This window comes from Bubalus bubalis, chromosome 4 (genome assembly GCF_019923935.1).
Source record: "Bubalus bubalis isolate 160015118507 breed Murrah chromosome 4, NDDB_SH_1, whole genome shotgun sequence".
Lineage (NCBI taxonomy): Eukaryota > Metazoa > Chordata > Mammalia > Artiodactyla > Bovidae > Bubalus > Bubalus bubalis.
In genome coordinates, this window is record NC_059160.1 from 15,290,404 (window position 1) to 15,309,288 (window position 18,885).

An 18,885-nucleotide genomic window follows, 5' to 3' on the forward strand; every position below is an offset into this window, starting at 1 on the left:
TAGTCTAATTCTAAAGAAAATAACTAGCTTTCTAAAATACTTCCCATAATTTAGTAATTGTATACTATAGTCAGTTTAAAGGGATTAAAAGCTGGAGGTTTAAGAATCTTCCCTGTTGAGATTTCCCTGGAGGTCCAATGGTTAAGACTCTGTGCTTCCAATGCAGTGTCTGGTTCCAACCCTGGTGGAGGAACTAAGATCCCACATATGGTGAGGCTGAGGAAAAAAAAAAAAAAAATTCTCCCCATCATGAGCCTCTAATAAGCAATGGAAGGGAAGGACTCAGGAATATGTTGGCATGAGTCTGTCTCCTCACTCAGGAGGTGGTCACTGAAAAGATTCAGCTAGAAACAGCTCATGAATATAAACACTTAAGTAAAAATAAAGCATGGGAAGGTCCTCACTGTTTCTTTCATCAGCCTGCATTTCCAGACAGTGTCCAGTGATCCCCTTCTCCTAAGGACAAGGAAGACAACTGTGCTCGGCACTCAGTGTCTGGTGTGAAAAAGATTTGTAAGTGTTGATGGACCACACAAGCAGGGAGAGTTAGCAGAAGGCACATGAGCAGCTTTCTTGGAATGGACCTCTATCACTTAGGAAAATAGTAAAAGTCTTGACAGTAGAAGCATAAGAAGGCTCTCAATGTCCATCATCCATTACTTATTCATTCATTCACTCGTTCATCAAACAAGCATCTACTGGGCACAGTCTAGATACTGAGCACCATGCTCACTGCTAAGGAAGCAAAGATGAACAGATTACTGTGTCATGTCTGATTCTTTGCAACCCCAGGGACTGCAGCATGCCAGGCTACTCTGTCCTTCCAAGAGTTCACAGGATATAGTGGGGAAGACGGACATGTAAGCAAATCCTGGCTATGTCTTGGAGTCAGACTTTCAAGGGCAGCATTAACAGAGCACAGTACCAGGGGAGGAGTAACTCAGCCCCCGCCCCCAGCAGGAACGTGGAGAGACTCACAACCATTGGGTTTGACTTGAAGAACAAGCCAAAGAGGCCTCTGAAGGTTTTCTGCATGTTTGGTTGATTAGTTAGTGTTCCTTGCTCAGTCATGTCTGATTCTATGCGACCCCATGGACTGTAGCCTGCCAGGTTCTTCTGTCCATGGGATTTTCCAGGCAAGAATACTGGAGTAGATTGTCATTCCCTTCTCCAGGGGACCTTCAAAACTCGGGGGTCAAACCTGGGTATCCTGCATTGCAGGCAGATTCTTTACCATCTGAGCCACCAGGGAAGCCCCTAGTGTGTTTGGTAATTGAGGTCTCTTTTGCCAATCCATTCATCAAATTTACAGACTACTGAGGAAATAAAGACAATAGGTGGAATTCCCTTTCAATCTCCAAAGGATCACCTGGGGTTTATATAAGGCTGTTGCTAAGCAAGTTCAGTTGCTAAGTCATGTCTGACTCTTCAACCCCATGGACTGCAGCATGCCAGGCTACTCTGTCCTTCACAATCTCCTGGAGTTTGCACAAACTCATGTCCATTGAGTCAGCGATGCCATCCAACAATCTCATCCTCTGCTGCCCCCTTCTACTTTTGCCTTCAATCTTTCCCAGCATCAGTCTTTACCCGTGAACCAGGTCTTCACATCAGGTGACCAAAGTATTGGAGCTTCAGTTTCAGCAACTGTCCTTCTGATGAATATTCAAGGTTGATTTCCTTTAGTACTGACTGGTTTGATCTCTTTGCTGTCCAAGGGACTCTCAAGAGTCTTCTTCACCACAATTCAAAAGCATCAATTCTTTGGCACTCAGCCCTCTTTATGGTCCAGCTCTCATTATATATATATAATATATATATTTCAATATATAATGGATTGGACTCAATTCAGAAACCCTGGAAGTTGTAACAGGAAAGACCAGCCTTGAAGTCTTAGCTTAAGTATTAAGAATTTAAGGCCTACAAATCAACACAGCACCAGGACAGATCAGCAAGGGCGCTTTTTTTCATTTCTTTGTGGTTAAGAGAGACTCAGTCCCCACTGTTTCTCATCCCTTGTGAATTGTGAAATAGTAATTCCTCTGGATGAAGGTGGAAGGACCAATGCCTCTCTGAGAGTTCTGCTCCTCATGAACTTAGAGTCTGGCTATTCTAGTCGATCTCAGGTTGATGGTAGATACAGACCAGTCCATAAGCATCCCTCTTGGCTACCCTGGAAATAGAGCTTAGAGTCGTGGGAGTCTTCAGATGTGAACTCCACTGATGGCCACAGAAAAAGGCAGGAAATTTTGGTTCTCAGCCAAAGGGGGCTTAAAGGCCTGAAGACTATGGTCTTCTGGAAAAATCTTCCCATTTCTCCTATCTTCTATGATAAAAACTCCAGACCCTCAGAGGTCATGGAGCTTCAACCAACAATTCCTAAACACCCACCATGTGCAGGCAGCTTGCTCTCCTGTTCATAAAATAATCTCTGGTATTAAGTATTATTATCCCCACTGTACAAGTGAGAAAACAGACTCAGACAGGTGAAATAATTTTCCCAAGGCCACACACCTAGAAACTGATGAAGCTGGGAAACAAAGATAGTTTCTGATGCCAAAGGAGTTCCAGGTCCTTTCGCTGCACAGAAATGTAAATATTCAACCCTAAAGTTACCGCATTCCTCCCCCTGCACCCCCACCTCGGTTACCCTCAAGCATCTTAGGTTTCCTTTGGAGGAGCTTCTCCAATCTGATTTCTAATCTTTTTGTCAGAGAATGAACCTTTATGAACACCAGCATCCCCATCAATCTGTACAGGTGTGTTCCCTTCCCAGCGTGTCTTCACCACATATGCGTGTCTTCTGTGGGGTGGGGGGGCACGCTGCAGCTGAACTTGACATTTTCTGTGCCACTGCTCCATCTGCCATGCATTCGTGGCACCTAAAAAATCTTACATCAGCTTCTTAAAATTAGAGAGCATTGAGTTTCCGAGCTCTGTCAATTCACTTCTGATTTTCAGAGAACCACTTGGTGAATTTTCAGCCAATGTTTATTGAGTAAACAAATGAAAGGCTTGGCTGACTCATTCCCTTCCTCCACTCCCCCATCCATTTACCATCATCTATCTTCACATCTACCCATCCGGGCAGGGGTGATGCAGTCAGTGAGATGGAAAAGCAATGAAAATAGTCAAGCTTAAGAGAAATTCCCAAGCAACAAATCCCCGAGGACCTTTATTTGCTTTATCCCTTTGTCCTTACATCTTCTTAGAGGGTGAGGACAAAGTCAATGAAAAGAACACATATGTAGGTGTATGGAGTTTTGGGAAAAAGGAAATAAGGAACAGACAAAGGAGGGAGACACAAATACACAACCTCTAAGGACCCACAACTGGGCTGCGAGTACACTCTTAGCTTGGCTGACAGCAAGAAGAGAAAGGGGAACACAAGCGAGTTCTCAGTATCTTAACCTAAAATATTGCCTCCATTCACTCTGTCCCTCCCTCATTCATTTCTCAAGCATAACTGGGCATCTCCTCTATACCAGGAGCCTTCCAGGCATGGTATCCAAATACACCCTTGCCTTTTCTCTTAAGTCTTTGTGGGGAAAGGGGCTCCGAGCACAGACAATGACGAGCAACGTGGGCTTCAAAAGAAAAGGAGAGACATGACCTGTGATTCACCCTCCTTCCCAGAAATACCACAATGAGACCCTGGATGCTGCCCGAACTGTATTTAAATGGCATTTGAAGAAGATGGCAGGTACCTGATTATCCAGTGGGATGACTCAGTTTGTATAAACAGGACGGCTCCAGGAAAGGAATTTCCTGGTTCTCGGAGGCACTGCTTTGCAGCGCACACACTTGGGGCTGTGTGACAAAACATGCAGGCTTCAGCACTGATGTTGGACAGATATTCTGGAAATTCTCATCATTTACAGCTAAGGCAGGCTCGGGACTTGTTTTCTACATCAGTCTTTCTTGGAAACTTAGAAATTACCCAGTGTGGTCCCTACTGTCTATGGCCAAACAATATGACTGTTGGAAAGAATCCTGGATGCCACCTAAGTCATTGCTCTCTCTGAAGCCTCATTCCCTTCCACGCTTTGTAAGTGGCCACGTTTACTTGATCATTTCCACAGTGGACTACTCTGTGATGCTTGGAGCCAGCTCTTCCCATTGTTCTTTATTCTCTGGCTCATTTGCAAGTCACTGAGACTCTGGGATATTCGTTATGAAGCATAATCATATCAGGAGTTGACTATTACATGGGGTATTTTGCCTGGCCTATCCAGATAATTTTACAAGTTCATCCACTTGTATTGCTAGATAAGACCTGCCCTTAAGGGGATAGAATTCCCCTAATTAAGGACTTCCCTGGTAGCTCCCTGGCAGAAGGAAATGGCAACCCACTCCAGTAATCTTGCCTGGAGAATTCCACAGACAGAGGAGGCTGGCATAGGGCTGCAAAGAGTCAGGCATGACTGAGCAACTATCACTCACTGGTAGCTCAGCAGGTAAAGAATCTGCCTGCTATGTAGAAGACTCAGATTTGATCCCTGGGTAAAGAAGATCCTCTGTAGGATGAAATGGCAACCTTCTCCAGTATTCTTGCCTGGAAAATCCCATGGATGGACGAGCCTAGGAGGCTTCAGACTATGGGGGCACAAAGAGTCGGACATGACTGAAGTGACTTAGCATGCACAATGATAAGAATAGGCTTCCTTGGTGGCTCAGCAGGTAAAGAATCTGCCTGCAGTGCAGGAGATGAAAGAGACCTAAGTTCGATCCCTGGGTCAGGAAGATCCGCTGGAGGGGAAAACGGCAACCCACTCTAGTATTCCTACCTGAAAAATCTCAAAGACAGAGGAGTCTGGGAGCCTACAGTCCAAAGGGTGGCAAAGAGTCGGATACGACTGAGTGACTAAGAATGCATGCACGCATCTCCTAATTAAAAGCACCTCAAAATAAGTAATCTTGGCCCCTGGGGGGAGGGGAAGAGGCAGACTGTTCCAGCTAAATCAATATAGCCAGGGTGTCTGGACAGCTTTGAAAAATGGTGATGTCTGGGAACTTCCCTAGTGGTCCAGTGGTTAAGACTCCGCCTTCCAATGCAGGGGGTGCAGCTAAAATCCCACATGCCTCACAGGCCCAAAAATCCGGATATAAACATCAGGAGCTATACTGTAACAAATTCAATAAAGACTTAAAAAAAAAAGAAAAATGGTGACGTCTGTAGAATCCAACTGTCACCTTGTCTTCAAGTTCTATTGAAATAGAGGATCATGTTTTTCATTCTTTATTCTTCTTCCTTCATCTTCAGACATTTATTGAGTACCTACTGTATGCCAGGTCCTGGTGACTAAGACACAAGTCTTTCCCTCAAGAAGCTCACATCATAATTTAGTGAATAACATGAAGCTAAGCCATTACCCTTCAGCTGTGTCACTTACAATCCCATGGACAGAGGAGCCTGGCTGGCTACAGTCCACAGGGTCAGAAAGAATCAGACGTGACTTAGCGGTGAAACAACAGCAAAAATTTGTTTGATAAAACGGTGGTAAGACTTTATCAAGAGGTTCTTTTGGAACGTGTCCCCAAACTCCTCTTAGAGGATTAAACTCCAGTCTATGTTTTTATGCTAAATTTCCATGCTGTTGAAGTCGAAGGCTGCAAGTGTCCAGAGACTTTCGCTCGCCGCTCTGAAAGCAAAGAAAGGATTTCCTCTCTAGTCAGGGCCCTGAGGAAAACCCCACAACTGGGCTGGGAGGGGTGTGCGGCCAAGGAGCTTCGAAGCCCACGTTTGGGGTTGGGGACGGGCTGGGGACGCTGATGATTAATGTCACGGCTGCTCCTGGCCCCAGCATTCTAACCTCAGCTCTGAGCCGGGGAGGGGGGATTTACCTTGAAGTCCTTTCTAGTAAGCTCTTCAGGAAAAGGGTTTGATATTGGAGATTCCCTGGAAAGCCCGCTGCTCCCCTCGCAGGTTTCTGCAGCCTAATCCCCTACTCTCGGGTTTCTCTTTGTCTGGAGCCAGCCCATCCCCACCACCAATCCCGTGCCACCGCCCCCAGACTCCCGGCTTCCCCTTCACCTCGAGGCCCCTCCCCCAGGCCTGCTGGGCCACAGTTCCAGCTCCATTTAGAAAAAAATACAAGTATAATACATCTCTGCCTGCAACCTCCCTGGATGATGACCTGCCTCGCCATTACAACCGGCAGGCCCCGAGTGGGCTCAGCGCGCTTCCTGTCGGCATGGGTGGTCCCAGGGATCACTGGGGGAGGAAGCTGACAGCTGAGAGCGGGGCCAGGGATCACCGTGTCGGGCTGCGCCAGAAGCAGCGGGCAGCTTTGGTTTCACGGCTCTCATTTCTGTTCAAAGCCCAAGTCAAGGGTCTTTCTGGGATTGGGGAGGTCTAGCCCATCAGGAAGGAAAGGGGAAACTCACTCTGCCCCCCGCCCCCACTGCACCAGATGCCACGGGTCCTAATGGGACTCTCCTGTGGGATGGTCTGGAGACAGGCTCTAGCCTCAGTTTCACTAACGGGTCTTCAAGGTGACCTGAAGCCACCTGGAGCACTCTCTGGGCCTCTTGGTTTTGAAATGTATTGTCCAACTGGTATGAATGGACTAGGATGTCAGCACTGGAAGGGACCTTGGGATGACTCTGGTCCAGATAAGGGGCCCTGGGGTGACCTGGACCAGGTAAGGGACCCTGGGGATGATCTAGTCCAGGTAAGGGACCCTGGAGGTGACCTGGCCCAAGTAAGGGACCCTGGTAGGGTTACCTGATAAAGGACCATGGAGTGACCTCACGCAGGTAAGGTACCCTGGGGGTGACCTGGCTTGAAAGTCTTAATTAACTCATCATGACATTCAATGAAAGACTATTCTGCACATCACCCAGCTCCACTGGGGTAGTGAGGTTTTGTGCAGAAACCTCCCTCCTCTCTCACTCAGACCTAATCTAGAAGCATGAGAAGCCGAGGGTAACACTGGTCCTGTTTACCTTATGTTTTAAAAAAACATATTAGTAGTAGGGTGCGACTGATGACAAATTACACAACTGATTAGGACCACAGGCCAGTGGGTTGCCCCTCTGCAAGGGAAACTCATCTGGTCTAATCCCTCTGATGTTGAGGAGGAAACAAGGCCCAGAAAGATGCTGTGACATGTCCAAGGTCACCCTGCTGAAAGCAGGCAGCCAGATTTTCCCTCAAAACCCCTGGGAAGGTGGGAAGGAGAGCTGCTGCTCCCTTACCCTACAGTGACCATCTGAAGAGCAAAGGGCTTTGAGATAGAGTGCAGAGAAAGCGGACATCATGGTGTGAGTCCTGTCATCGAGTCGCTGTTAGTCGCTCAGTCGTGCCTGACTCTTAGCAACCCCATGGACTGTAGCCCGCCAGGTTTCTCCATCCATGGAATTCTCCAGGCAAGAGTACTGGAGCAAGTTGCCATTCCCTTCTCCAGGGGATCTTCCTGACCCAGGGACTAAATCCCTGTCTCCTGCATTGAAGCCAGATTCTTTACCGCCTGAGCCACCAGGGAAGCCCAAGGCAGAAACCAGTACCTCCAACAAGGTTATGACGTGTAGACTTGCATCTTCTCTCCCACAAGCTCTTTCGCAGTGCTGCTACCTGTGAGCAGCGTAGATGGGCTCGCATTATGCCTTCTCCTCTTTCCTGACTTGCTCCCTGGAAAGGAGCCCATGGCGGAGGGGAGAAGGCAGCCATGTAGGGAAAGGGGAGGGGGAACTATAGGAGGAGGAGGCAAAGAAAGAGAAAGAAGGATAACCACCACTCTTGATAACCCACTCGCTGGATTACCAGCCTGATTATAAATGAGAGTTGATTCCAGCACTACTAGAAGTGAGATTGTTACAGCCTGGATCAGGCAAAGCGAGATAGAGGATACCCTCAATGTATCCAGCACCCCTCTGCAGATTTATCCAGTAGGTTCTCAGAGCCCATGCAAGGCCCTGAAATTAATTACCAACAGCCACGGCTGTCTTAGGAGGCAGCTTGTCTGAAACTGTACGGAAGGGGAGCTAAAATACTGTGTTGGAGGGCGTGGGTGGGAGGGCAGGGACCTCTCTAGGAGGAGGCTACATGGAACTCGTGTTGGCTGGCCATGGGAGCAAGAAGGCACAGGGGATTCCAGGGCAAGGACAGCACATATAGTCAAGCATAAAAAGAGTGATGTGTGGGCTGAGGGTGGGGAGAGGTCGGTGTTCCTTGTGGTCGCACCAAGAGTGTGGACAAGAATCTAAGGGTAAATACAGTGGAAAGATGTCTCCTTGAGGACTTGCTCAGGATGGGGAGACCTGGAGGTTTTTGAACAATGGATGATAAGACCGACCCGACCTTAGAAAGAATCCAGAGGGCGGCAGGGAGATGCTGGCCTTTGTGAGAGACGGTGCTGAGGGTGTAGCTGGGGAAGCACTGTGTTTGGGGGCAAAGAGGCTGAACCGAATAGAGGGAGCAGCCTCCAGAGATGCTACAGACAAAGACCAGCTCCACCAGAGGGGAGGTGCAGAGACAGAGCAGGTGTGACTGCACAGAGATGCCTGGAGGGTGGTGAGAGAACCCAGAACAGTCTCAGGACCAAGTCTCCCAGCAGAAGGGCTCAGAAGTGATTCCCCTGGATGCAGTCTCTTCCTGGCCTCAAGTGCGTGCGTGCTAAGTCGCTTCAGTCCTATCTGACTTTTTATACCCCCATGCACTGTAGCCGGTCAGGCTCTTCTGCCCTTAGAATTTTCCAGGCAGGAATACTGGAGTGGGTTGCCATGCCCTCCTCCAGGGGATCTTCCCAATCCAGGAATCAAACCTGTGTCTGCTGTGACTCCCGCATTGGCAGGTGAATTCTTTACACTAAGTCACCAGGGAAGCCCGTGTGTGTGTGTGTGTGTGTCTGTGTGTGTATATACCTGTGTGTATCCCCACTGTGAAAAGGGAGGCCAGTCTAAATACCACAGGATAAAGAGCAGGGAGGCCTCTGTTTCTCTGCTGTGGAAGGAAAGAGTCAGAGGGTCATTCATTCCAGAAGGAGTTTATAGAATCCTTCCTGTGTTCCAGGAACTGGGCTGAGGTTGCCACGAGAGAGGACAAGGACTCAGTGTCCATCCCTTAGAGTGCTCCCATTTCCTCCTGTGCCAGAGCAGGCACAGGAGAAGAGAGGAACTGAGGATGGGCGAGCTGAGCAATGCCTCTAGGAGGTGCATTTGAGCCTGAACAACTCAGCAAGAACCTGCTGTGGCAGAGAGGCTAGCACATGCCGGTTTAGACCCACCAGATGAGCACATGTGGATACCCTTGGATGCTGCACCAGGGCATCTGAACTTTATCTGAAAGGGAGTTAGTCACTAATGTTGAAGGATTCTAGGTAGAAAAGATAATACACTCTGGATCACTTTTTTTTTTTCATTTTTATTTTAGAATTAATTTATTTTTAATTGAAGGATGATTGCTCTAAAATATTGATTTCTGCCAAACATCAGCATGAATCAGCCATAGGTTTACCTATGTCCCCTCCCTCCTGAACCTCCCTCCCACCTCCCACCCTTTCCCATCCCTCTAAGTTGTTACAGAGCCCCAGTTTGAGTTCCCTGAATCACACAGCAAATTGCCACTGGCTATTTATGTTACATATGGTAGGGTATATGTTTCTATGTCATTCTCTCCATACACTGTGTTTTTAAAAAGCTGTTTTAAAAGCTGAGAAGGGGGAGACATGTAAGCCTATGGCTGATTCATGTTGATGTATGGCAAAAACCATCACAATATTGTAATTATCTTCCAATTAAAATCAATAACTTTTTTAAAAGCTGAGAAGGGAAAGGGGAAGAATTAGTAGAAAACAAAGCAATTAGGATGTACCTGCTATTGTTCAAAGAGGAAAGGCTGAGGACTTACAAGGCAATCCAAAATTCTTAGTAGAGACTGTGGACCAAGAAATTCACCTGCCAGTCAGCCAACAAAAGATGTTAGGGCCATCAAGCCATCTGCCACTGCAGCCGCCCTGACTATGCAGCCGGAAGGAGTCAGGATGGTAGCTAAGGTGTATATCAAAGAGATGATTTCAATGACCCCAGACTCCTGCATCTTCCCAGACATTTTGTTATTATTGTTCAGTCACTAAGTTGTGTCCAACTCTTTGCCACCTCATGGACTGCAGCATGCCAGGCTCCTTTGTCCTCCACTATCTCCCATAGTTGGCTCAAATTCATGTCCATTGTGTTGGTGATGCTATCTAACCATCTCCTCTGTTGCCCTCTTCTCTTTCTGCCTTCAGTCTTTTCCAGCATCAGAGTCTTTTCCAATGAGTTGGCTCTTCAAATCAGGTAGCCAAAGTATTGGAGTTTTAGCTTCAGCATCAGTCCTTCCAATGAATATTCAGGGTTGATTTCCTTTAGGATTGACTGGCTTGATATCCTTGCAGTCCAAGGGACTCTCAAGAGTCTTCCCCAGTCTTCCCCAGCACATCAATTCTTCGGCACTCAGCCTTCTTTATGGTCCAACTCTCACATGCATACATGACTACCAGAAAAACCATAGCATGGACTATACAGACCTTTGTTGGCAAAGTGATGTCTCTACTTTTTAATATACTGCCTAGGTTTGTCATAGCTTTCCTTCCCAGACATAGAAAAGTGCTAAATTCATTAATCTGAGATGTCTGGTTGTTCTTTAATTAACAGTAATCTTTTGATGTTATAACTACCTTTTTGTTTTTTTACAAAAACATGTATTCTGGCTCCTCCCTTACCTCTTTGGAATAGTCTTTCTCATCTATCCGAGAGGCTGTCTCCTAGGCTTAAGTCCTTAGCATGTCTGCCAAATAAAACATAATTCTCAACTTTTGCATGTACTTGCACAGTCACTTAAGTCATGTCCAACTCTTTGCAACTCCATGGAGCGTAGCCTGCCAGGCTCCTCTGTCCGTGGGATTCTCCAGGCAAGAATACTGGAGTGGGTTGCCATGCCCTTGTCCAGGGAATCTTTCCAACCCAGGGATTGAACTCGTATCTCTTATGTCTCCTGCATTGGCAGGTGGGTTCTTTACCACTAGCACCACCTGGGTGGTGCAATTTTATTTTTCAATCAACAGGCAAAGTCAGTGAGGTAAGGAGCCATGGATTAAAAAAAAAAAAAAGTTCTGGATCATCCTAGGCAGCCCTCTTGCCCGCTAGAGATGAGGCAAAGTCAGAAAGGAGTCATGGAGAAGTCATGGCCTCTACCAATCCACGTGCCTCCTGCACCCTGAAGTTCCATCTGCCATTTCATGAGGTAACTTGGATGCAGCTGCAAGGTGTGGATGCCCGAGTCTCCTGGTGGTGGAGGGAGGGAAGGTGTCCCATTTGTTTCCACCAGCTGGGTAATTCTTACATGACTCTGTGTGTGTATCTAGAGAGCAAGGGAGACTGACAGCTCTTGGTCTTTCAAAATAAGGATCTGGCACTTACTCCAAAATATGCAATCACCCGTGCACCTCCTTTTTGATTTGACAGCATTGTAAGCTCACAACTAAGAAAAATGAGATCTCCGGTAATGGCAATGTCAATGACAAGAAGAAATGCGGCTCGTCACCCACATGAATAGCCTGAGGGCCTCAAAGCCTGGGCTGCACTTAAGAAACTAGAGGAGGCTGCACCGGGGGATAATTGAATTCCTAAGTCAGGAAGACAATAGCGATTATTTTTTGGATGACTAGAGGAACAAAAGTTTGTGTGTTTGAGATCAACAGACGCCAAAAAGGAGCCCATGTGAGATGCCAGACTTGACAAGCAAAGCCCTAAGGCCTCCATGTTCACTGGAAGGACAAGTATCTTAGAATGCTTATATCCCAGGTTTCCAGTGTGATTCTTAGATTTGCCTTGGAATCTTGTACCCTCAGTCTTTAAATCAACACCTGATCTTATGCTGATGGGATGGGGAAAACCTCCAGGGCTCACTGCATTCAGGGCCTCCAGATGGTTTTTAGTCAATTTCTAGATTCAGGAGAAAGAAACTGGACTCTTGACACTAAACAATGGTGGCTGATATTCACTGAAAGTGTAGCGAGATGGCGGACTGTTTCGTTTTATATTTGCTTGGCCATGCCACATGGCATGCAGGGATCTTAATTCCCCAACTAGGAGTCGAACCCACACCCCATGCTTTGGCAGTGCAAAGTCTTAGCCACCGGACCACCAGGGGAGTTTCCCAAGTACTGATTTTTAACTACTCCAGATTCATCTCCTAGTTTTCAGAAGCATCCTACAAAGTAGGTGATATTTTCATCAAAGCTACTTCTCAGATGAGGAAATAGGGCTTGGCTGACTTGAAAGCATTAAGCCATGTAACCAGCCACAGCACGCTTAGGACTGAGCCCCAGAACATCCTCCAACCACATGTAGCCTACACGGCTAGATGAAGTCACCATTGGGTAAAGTGTATCCTGTACCTCATCTGTGATCATACTGGGGGCAAACAGTCACGTAAAGGGTGAAGAGGATAACCCAGAGATACCAGGAATGAAGGACGTCTAAGTCAGAAACACTGTCCTTTCACTTATAATAAAATAATCATGTCTCTAAAACAGCTAATAGCTTAGCAAAATGGCCTCAAGAGTTCTGTGAGTGAGTTTCTGTGGAACTCAGCATAGAAAGCCCCTGTGTGGTCCAGGCTTCCTCCCCCACTCAAGGCTGAATCAGTATCAACCTGGATTGTTGGAGAGACTGTCCTGGTCTCCAGACTTGTCCCTCACTCTGCTGTTGTTCAGTCAGTCAGTCATGTCTGATTCTCTGCAACCCCATGGACTGCAGCATGTCAGGCTTCCCTGTCCTTCATCATCTCCTGGAGTTTGCTCAAACTCAGGTCCATAGAGTCGACAATGCCATCCAACCATCTCATCCCCTGTTGCCCCCTTCTCCTTTTGCCTTCAATCTTTTCTAGTATCAGGGTCTTTTCCAGTGAGTCAGCTCTTCATATCAGATGGCCAAAGTATTGGAGCTTCAGCTTCAGCATTAGTCTTTCCAATGAGTATTCAGGGTCAATTTCCTTTAGGATTGACTGGTTTGATCTTTTTGCTGTCCAAGGGACCTTCAGGAGTCTTCTCCAGCACCACAGTTCCTCCCCCTGAGTGCCTTATAAGAGTTTCACGACAACTATCCAGTGAAGTTGGGGTCAGGGTCAGAATTAGATGAGGGTCAGGGTCGGGGTCAGGCTCAAAGTTAGGGTTAGCCATTTGCCCAAAGCTGTCCAGCTAACTGGTGACAGAGCCAGGATTTGAACCCAGGGAGTATGGCTCAAGGTTCTCTGCTCTTTATCACTCAAGAGAGGGAGCTTTGAAATAGTCAGCTCTGGAGAGATAGGCAGACACTTACGTAAACACCTACACAAATAATTGGGTGGTAGGGGAGGGACTTGAGTTGGAAGGTGGAGTTTGAAAGACAGAGCTACAGGGGTTCTGGAGTAAGGAACAAGCCTCTCCCCCAATCTGGCAACAATTTCTTCCTGAGAGGATGGCAGACACAGAAGGACATCTGAAATCCAAACGGCTGTGTCTGTGTTAATGCCTGATTCAATGTTGGAGAGGGATGAGAGGTAGAACTTGGTGAGACGTGAAAAGCAGCAGGGTGCCACATGTTTATACAAACTGGGTTTTGATGTTTTCTGTGTCTATTGCTCCTGAGGCAGGCCTAATGACTGTTTCTTCTTTGGCAAGTTTATTTAGATGACAAAGCTCAGGATTTGCCTGGAATTTTAAGAGACCCTGGGCTTCCCTAGTGGCTCAGATGGTAAAGAATGCAATACAGGAGACCCAGGTTCAATCCCTGGGTGGGGAAGATCCCCAGGAGAAGGAAATGGCAACCCACTCCAGTATTCTAGCCTGAAGAATCCCATGGACAGAGAAGCCTGGTGGGCTGCAGTCCATGGGGTCACAAAGAGTTGGACACAACTGAGCAGCTAACACATCTTTTTAGAGACCCCAGGGCTAGAACAGAATGTTGTTAGCCATCTGATCTAGACCTTGTCCACTGCTGTACCCTTAACACACATGCATGTGTGCATGCACACACACACACACACACACACACACACACACACACACACTATGAAGAGACAGGATAAATATCAATTTGAAATAACAAGTGAGGTACCTGATACACAGAGGCATGAGTGGCCCCCTGTGAGAAGGGATTAACCAAAGGAGGCTGGAACCATTATGCAAACACAATGAGGGTCTATTGGTAGAAAGTACTGAGTGATTCTGTCGTGGGATCTCATTGAAGCTTCTCCACACACTCTAGACTGAGTCAATATTTAGATGGTACATCTGCCCTCTTGGTCCTCTGTTTTTAATTCATTCGTTCCAAGTCTTGGAAACAGGCTTCTCAAATATCCACCCCAGTGAGAGATCAGGATTATTCACAAGTGGCCAAGCATTTGAAGGCAGCTGGTCCAAGCTGGGACACTGCTCAAGATGGAGAATGCATGGCTCCCCAACCACATCTGAGATGACTGTGTCTACCAGCCTGTGCTACACACACTCCCACTCTCAAGGCTCATCCAAGGGCAATCAGAGATTCTAACTAGAAATACTCCTCTGACTGCCTACCCAAAACATCCTCACCACTTTTAGAGAAAAGCTCACATGTTTTGAGCCCTGCCTGATTAGAGGGAGGGACTCTCTTCTATTCTCCTTGTCAAGATGGATATTCCTTGTCCCAAATGTCAGGGGACTACTTTATTCTTCCTTAATGGAAAGTCCATTCTTAAATTTCAGACTTCTCAATTGCCTCTCATGATAGAAACCATGGAAAGAAACCTAGAGACAAAGCTTCTCATTTGATAGATGAGAGGAGATGCAAAGAGAAGAGGGCTCCGTGTGAGTATCAAATGGGTGATGAGGTGCTTCAGCTCAAGGCTCCTTCTGCCCCTTCCTCCTTAGCTTCCACGTGGCCCTGAAGGCGACACAGGTAGCCATGAAGCCTTCAAAGGAGCAGACGCTGCCCCGGGGATTTTCCTAATCCTCCCCTCCACCTTCGACTACTTATCTGAACCCACCTCCAGCAAAAGGAAAGTCCATAGGATCTTACTCATTTCCATATACTCCGGCGTCAGTCCAGTGTACGGTTCCAAGCTGTAGTCTAGGTCCCACTGCTCTGGATGCTTTGAATGGGCAGAGTCAGCTTCTTCAGGCTCTGTCTCATCTTTCAGCTTCCGAAATAGCTTCTTCAGCTTCCTGGAAAAGAAAGCGACCAGTCACCAGAAGCCTCTAGAGGAGAGGGTGCGTTCTGCAGACAGAAAAGAGAAAAGCGACTGTCTTGATATCGAAGCCACTCTGATCTAAGGACAAGAGAAGGAACAACAAGGAGACGATCTGAGGTGGTCCTCTGTTAGGATAATAAAAGGATCCCCCACAAAGGATCAAGTTTCTTCAAATCCAAAGAAAATGAATTCTTTCTGCTGTTGGATAAGCAACAGAGAAGTGGCCCTACCTGTCAGATGCTCAGACAGTCCTATTGTCTAATGGATGGACTACCCACCCTCTTCATGGGGAATGGGGAGTGTTTAGAAAATACTAGAAATGATGCTCTCTTACCAGCTCAAACATTTTCAGGTCTTAATAATATAAATAGCATATGTCCATTCTGTCAGTTTACTCAGTCACATCCAACGTTTTGTGACCCCATGGACTGCAGCACGCCAGGCTTCCCTGTCCATCACCAACTCCTGGAGCTTGCTCAAACTCATGTCCATCGAGTCAGTGATGCCATCCAACCATCTCATCTTCTGTCATCCCCTTCTCCTCCTGCTTTCAATTATGTCCATTAAAGCCAAGCAAACATTGTCTAACCACCACCACGGGGTAAGCTGCACCCATTCCCCACCCTCCAATTCATATGTGTGAAGCTCTAAGTCCCAGTGTGACTGTATGTCAAGACAGGGCTTTTAGGAAGTCATTAAAGTTCACTGGGGTCATAAAGGTGGGTCCTCACCTAGAGGGTTGTTTGCCTTGTAAGAAAAGGAAGAGAGGGACTTCGCTGGTGGTCCAGTGGCTAAGACTTTGTGCTCCCAATGCAGGTTCAATCCCTGGTCAGGGAACTAGATCTCACGACCCCAACTAAGAGCTCGTATGCTACATCTAAGGATCCCATGTGCTGCAACTGAGAAAAGACCCAGCACAGCCAAAGAAATAAATACAACTAAAATTTTAATCTATCTCTACCATATGAGGTTACAGTGAGGAGACAGTGATCTGAAAGCCAGGAAGAAGCCCTCACTAGGAACCAAACATGGCCAGTCTTTATCTTGAACTATCAAGCCCCCAGAAGTGTGAGAAAATACACTCCTGTTGTTTAAGCCACCCAGTAGCAGCCCAAGTAGATGAGTCAACTTAATTCAGGATGTTTTTGGCCTAAAATAATAACAAGATAATAATGGCCCAGCCTCTTGGGGTTGGTATGAGGTTGAAGACTCCATAAGCTTTAGTTTTCTTACCTATAAGATGAGAAATAAATATTAACTAGTCCGTTGGGTCAAAGTAGAAAATCTATGTAATACGCTTAAGGCTTGTTATATGCCAAGAGCTCCATAAATATATCTATCACTGTCCTCCTCCTCCTCTTCATCACAGGAGGATGTAAAGAATGGTTGAGATCCACAGATGCAATAATTAGATAAAATATTTCATAATAAGATAGCAAGCAACAATTCTGTGACCACAAGAAATTAAGAGAAGCCAAAAGGAAGCCTAAAGATTCTGAAGTCAAACAGTGTGAATTTAGGAACAAGCTGAGACCCTGACTGTGATTCAGGACAGAGGGAGAAGATGAAGGAAAAAAAAAAAAAACATGAAGAGAGAAACGAAAAAAGGAAAGAAAAAAAGAGAAGGAGAGTGGGAAGGAGGAAGAGAAGGTCCAGGACCAGAACTCAAACTGAGACTTTCCCTCCAAGTGCCAGTAACCAGATACTTCACCCAATCTTTAGTAAAGAATAATAAATGGTTATAATTAATCATGGGAAATTAAACACATGCATATATCCCTATTCAGTTCTGAACTGCTACTATACTGCTACACACAGCTGAATCACTTTGCTGTATACCTGAATCTAACACAATATTGTAAATCACTTATATTTTGATTTAAAAAATGATAGAACAAAACCAAAAACTACATAAGAAATGAAAGATATTTGATGGGGAGTTCCCTGAGGTGGTCCAGTGGTTAAGAAACTACCTTGCAATGCAGGGGATGTGAGTTTGATCCCTATCTGGGGATCTAAGACCCTCTTTATTGCCAAATTCAGACTTAAACTGAAGGAAGTAGGGAAAACCACTAGACCATGCAGGTATGACCTAAATCAAATCCCTTATGATTATACAGTGGAACTGAGAAATAGATTTAAGGGCCTAGATCTGATAGATAGAGTGCCTGATGAGCTATGGAATGAGGTTTGTGACATTGTACAGGAGACAGGGATCAAGACCATCTTCATGGAAAAGAAATGCAAAAAAGCAAAATGGCTGTCTGGGGAGGCCTTACAAATAGCTGTGAAAAGAGAAGCGAAAAGCAAAGGAGAAAAGGAAAGATATAAGCATCTGCATGCAGAGTTCCAAAGAATAGCAAGAAGAGATAAGAAAGCCTTCTTCAGCGATCAATGCAAAGAAATAGAGGAAAACAACAGAATGGGAAAGACTAGAGATCTCTTCAAGAAAATCAGAGATACCAAAGAAACATTTCATGCAAAGATGGGCTCGATGAAGGACAGAAATGGTATGGACCTAACAGAAGCAGAAGATATTAAGAAGAGATGGCAAGAATACACAGAAGAACTGTACAAAAAAGATCTTCACGACCCAGATAATCACGATGGTGTGATCACTGACCTAGAGCCAGACATCCTGGAATGTGAAGTGAAGTGGGCCTTAGAAAGCAGCACTACGAACAAAGCTAGTGGAGGTGATAGAATTCCAGTTGAACTATTCCAAATCCTGAAAGATGATGCTGTGAAAGTGCTACACTCAATATGTCAGCAAATTTGGAAAACTCAGCAGTGGCCACAGGACTGGAAAATGTCAGTTTTCATTCCAATCCCAAAGAAAGGCAATGCTGAAGAATGCTCAAACTACCACACAATTGCACTCATCTCACATGCTAGTAAAGAAATGCTTAAAATTCTCCAAGCCAGGCTTCAGCAATATGTGAACCGTGAACTTCCTGATGTTCAAGCTGGTTTTAGAAAAGGCAGAGGAACCAGAGATCAAATTGCCAACATCCGCTGGATCATGGAAAAAGCAAGAGAGTTCCAGAAAAACATCTATTCCTGCTTTATTGACTATGCCAAAGCCTTTGTGTGGATCACAATAAACTGTGGAAAATTCTTCAAGAGATGGGAATACCAGATCACCTGACCTGCCTCTTGAGAAATCTGTATGCAGGTCAGGAAGCAACAGTTAGAACTGGACTTGGAACAACAGACTGGTTCCAAATAGGAAAAGGAGTACGTCAAGGCTGTATATTGTCACCCTGCTTATTTAACTTATATGCAGAGTACATCATGAGAAACACTGGACTGGAAGAAACAAGCTGGAATCAAGATTTCTGGAAGAAATATCAATAACCTCAGATATGCAGATGACACCACCCTTATGGCAGAAAGTAAAGAGGAACTAAAAAGCCTCTTGATGAAAGTGAAAGAGGAGAGTGAAAAAGTTGGCTTAAAGCTCAACATTCAGAAAACGAAGATCATGGCATCCGGTCCCATCACTTCTTGGGAAATAGATGGGAAAATAGTGGAAACAGTGACTGACTTTATTTTTCTGGGCTCCAAAATCACTGCGGATGGTGGTTGCAGCCATGAAATTAAAAGATGCTTGCTCCTTGGAAGGAAAGTTATGATCAACCTAGACAGCACATTAAAAAGCAGAGACATTACTTCGCCAACAAAGGTCCGTCTAG

The 18,885-nt window shown here is 45.9% G+C and overlaps 1 protein-coding gene across 1 annotated transcript in view; it reads right to left on the reverse strand.

Moving 5' to 3' along the window:
• ANO2 (anoctamin 2) overlaps positions 1-18,885 on the reverse strand; it is a 328,569-nt gene that overhangs the window by 24,867 nt on the left and 284,817 nt on the right. The window contains exon 19 of the mRNA XM_044941951.2: positions 15,019-15,164. Coding sequence (XP_044797886.2) covers positions 15,019-15,164 — 146 coding nt within the window. The remainder of the gene's footprint in view (positions 1-15,018; positions 15,165-18,885) is intronic.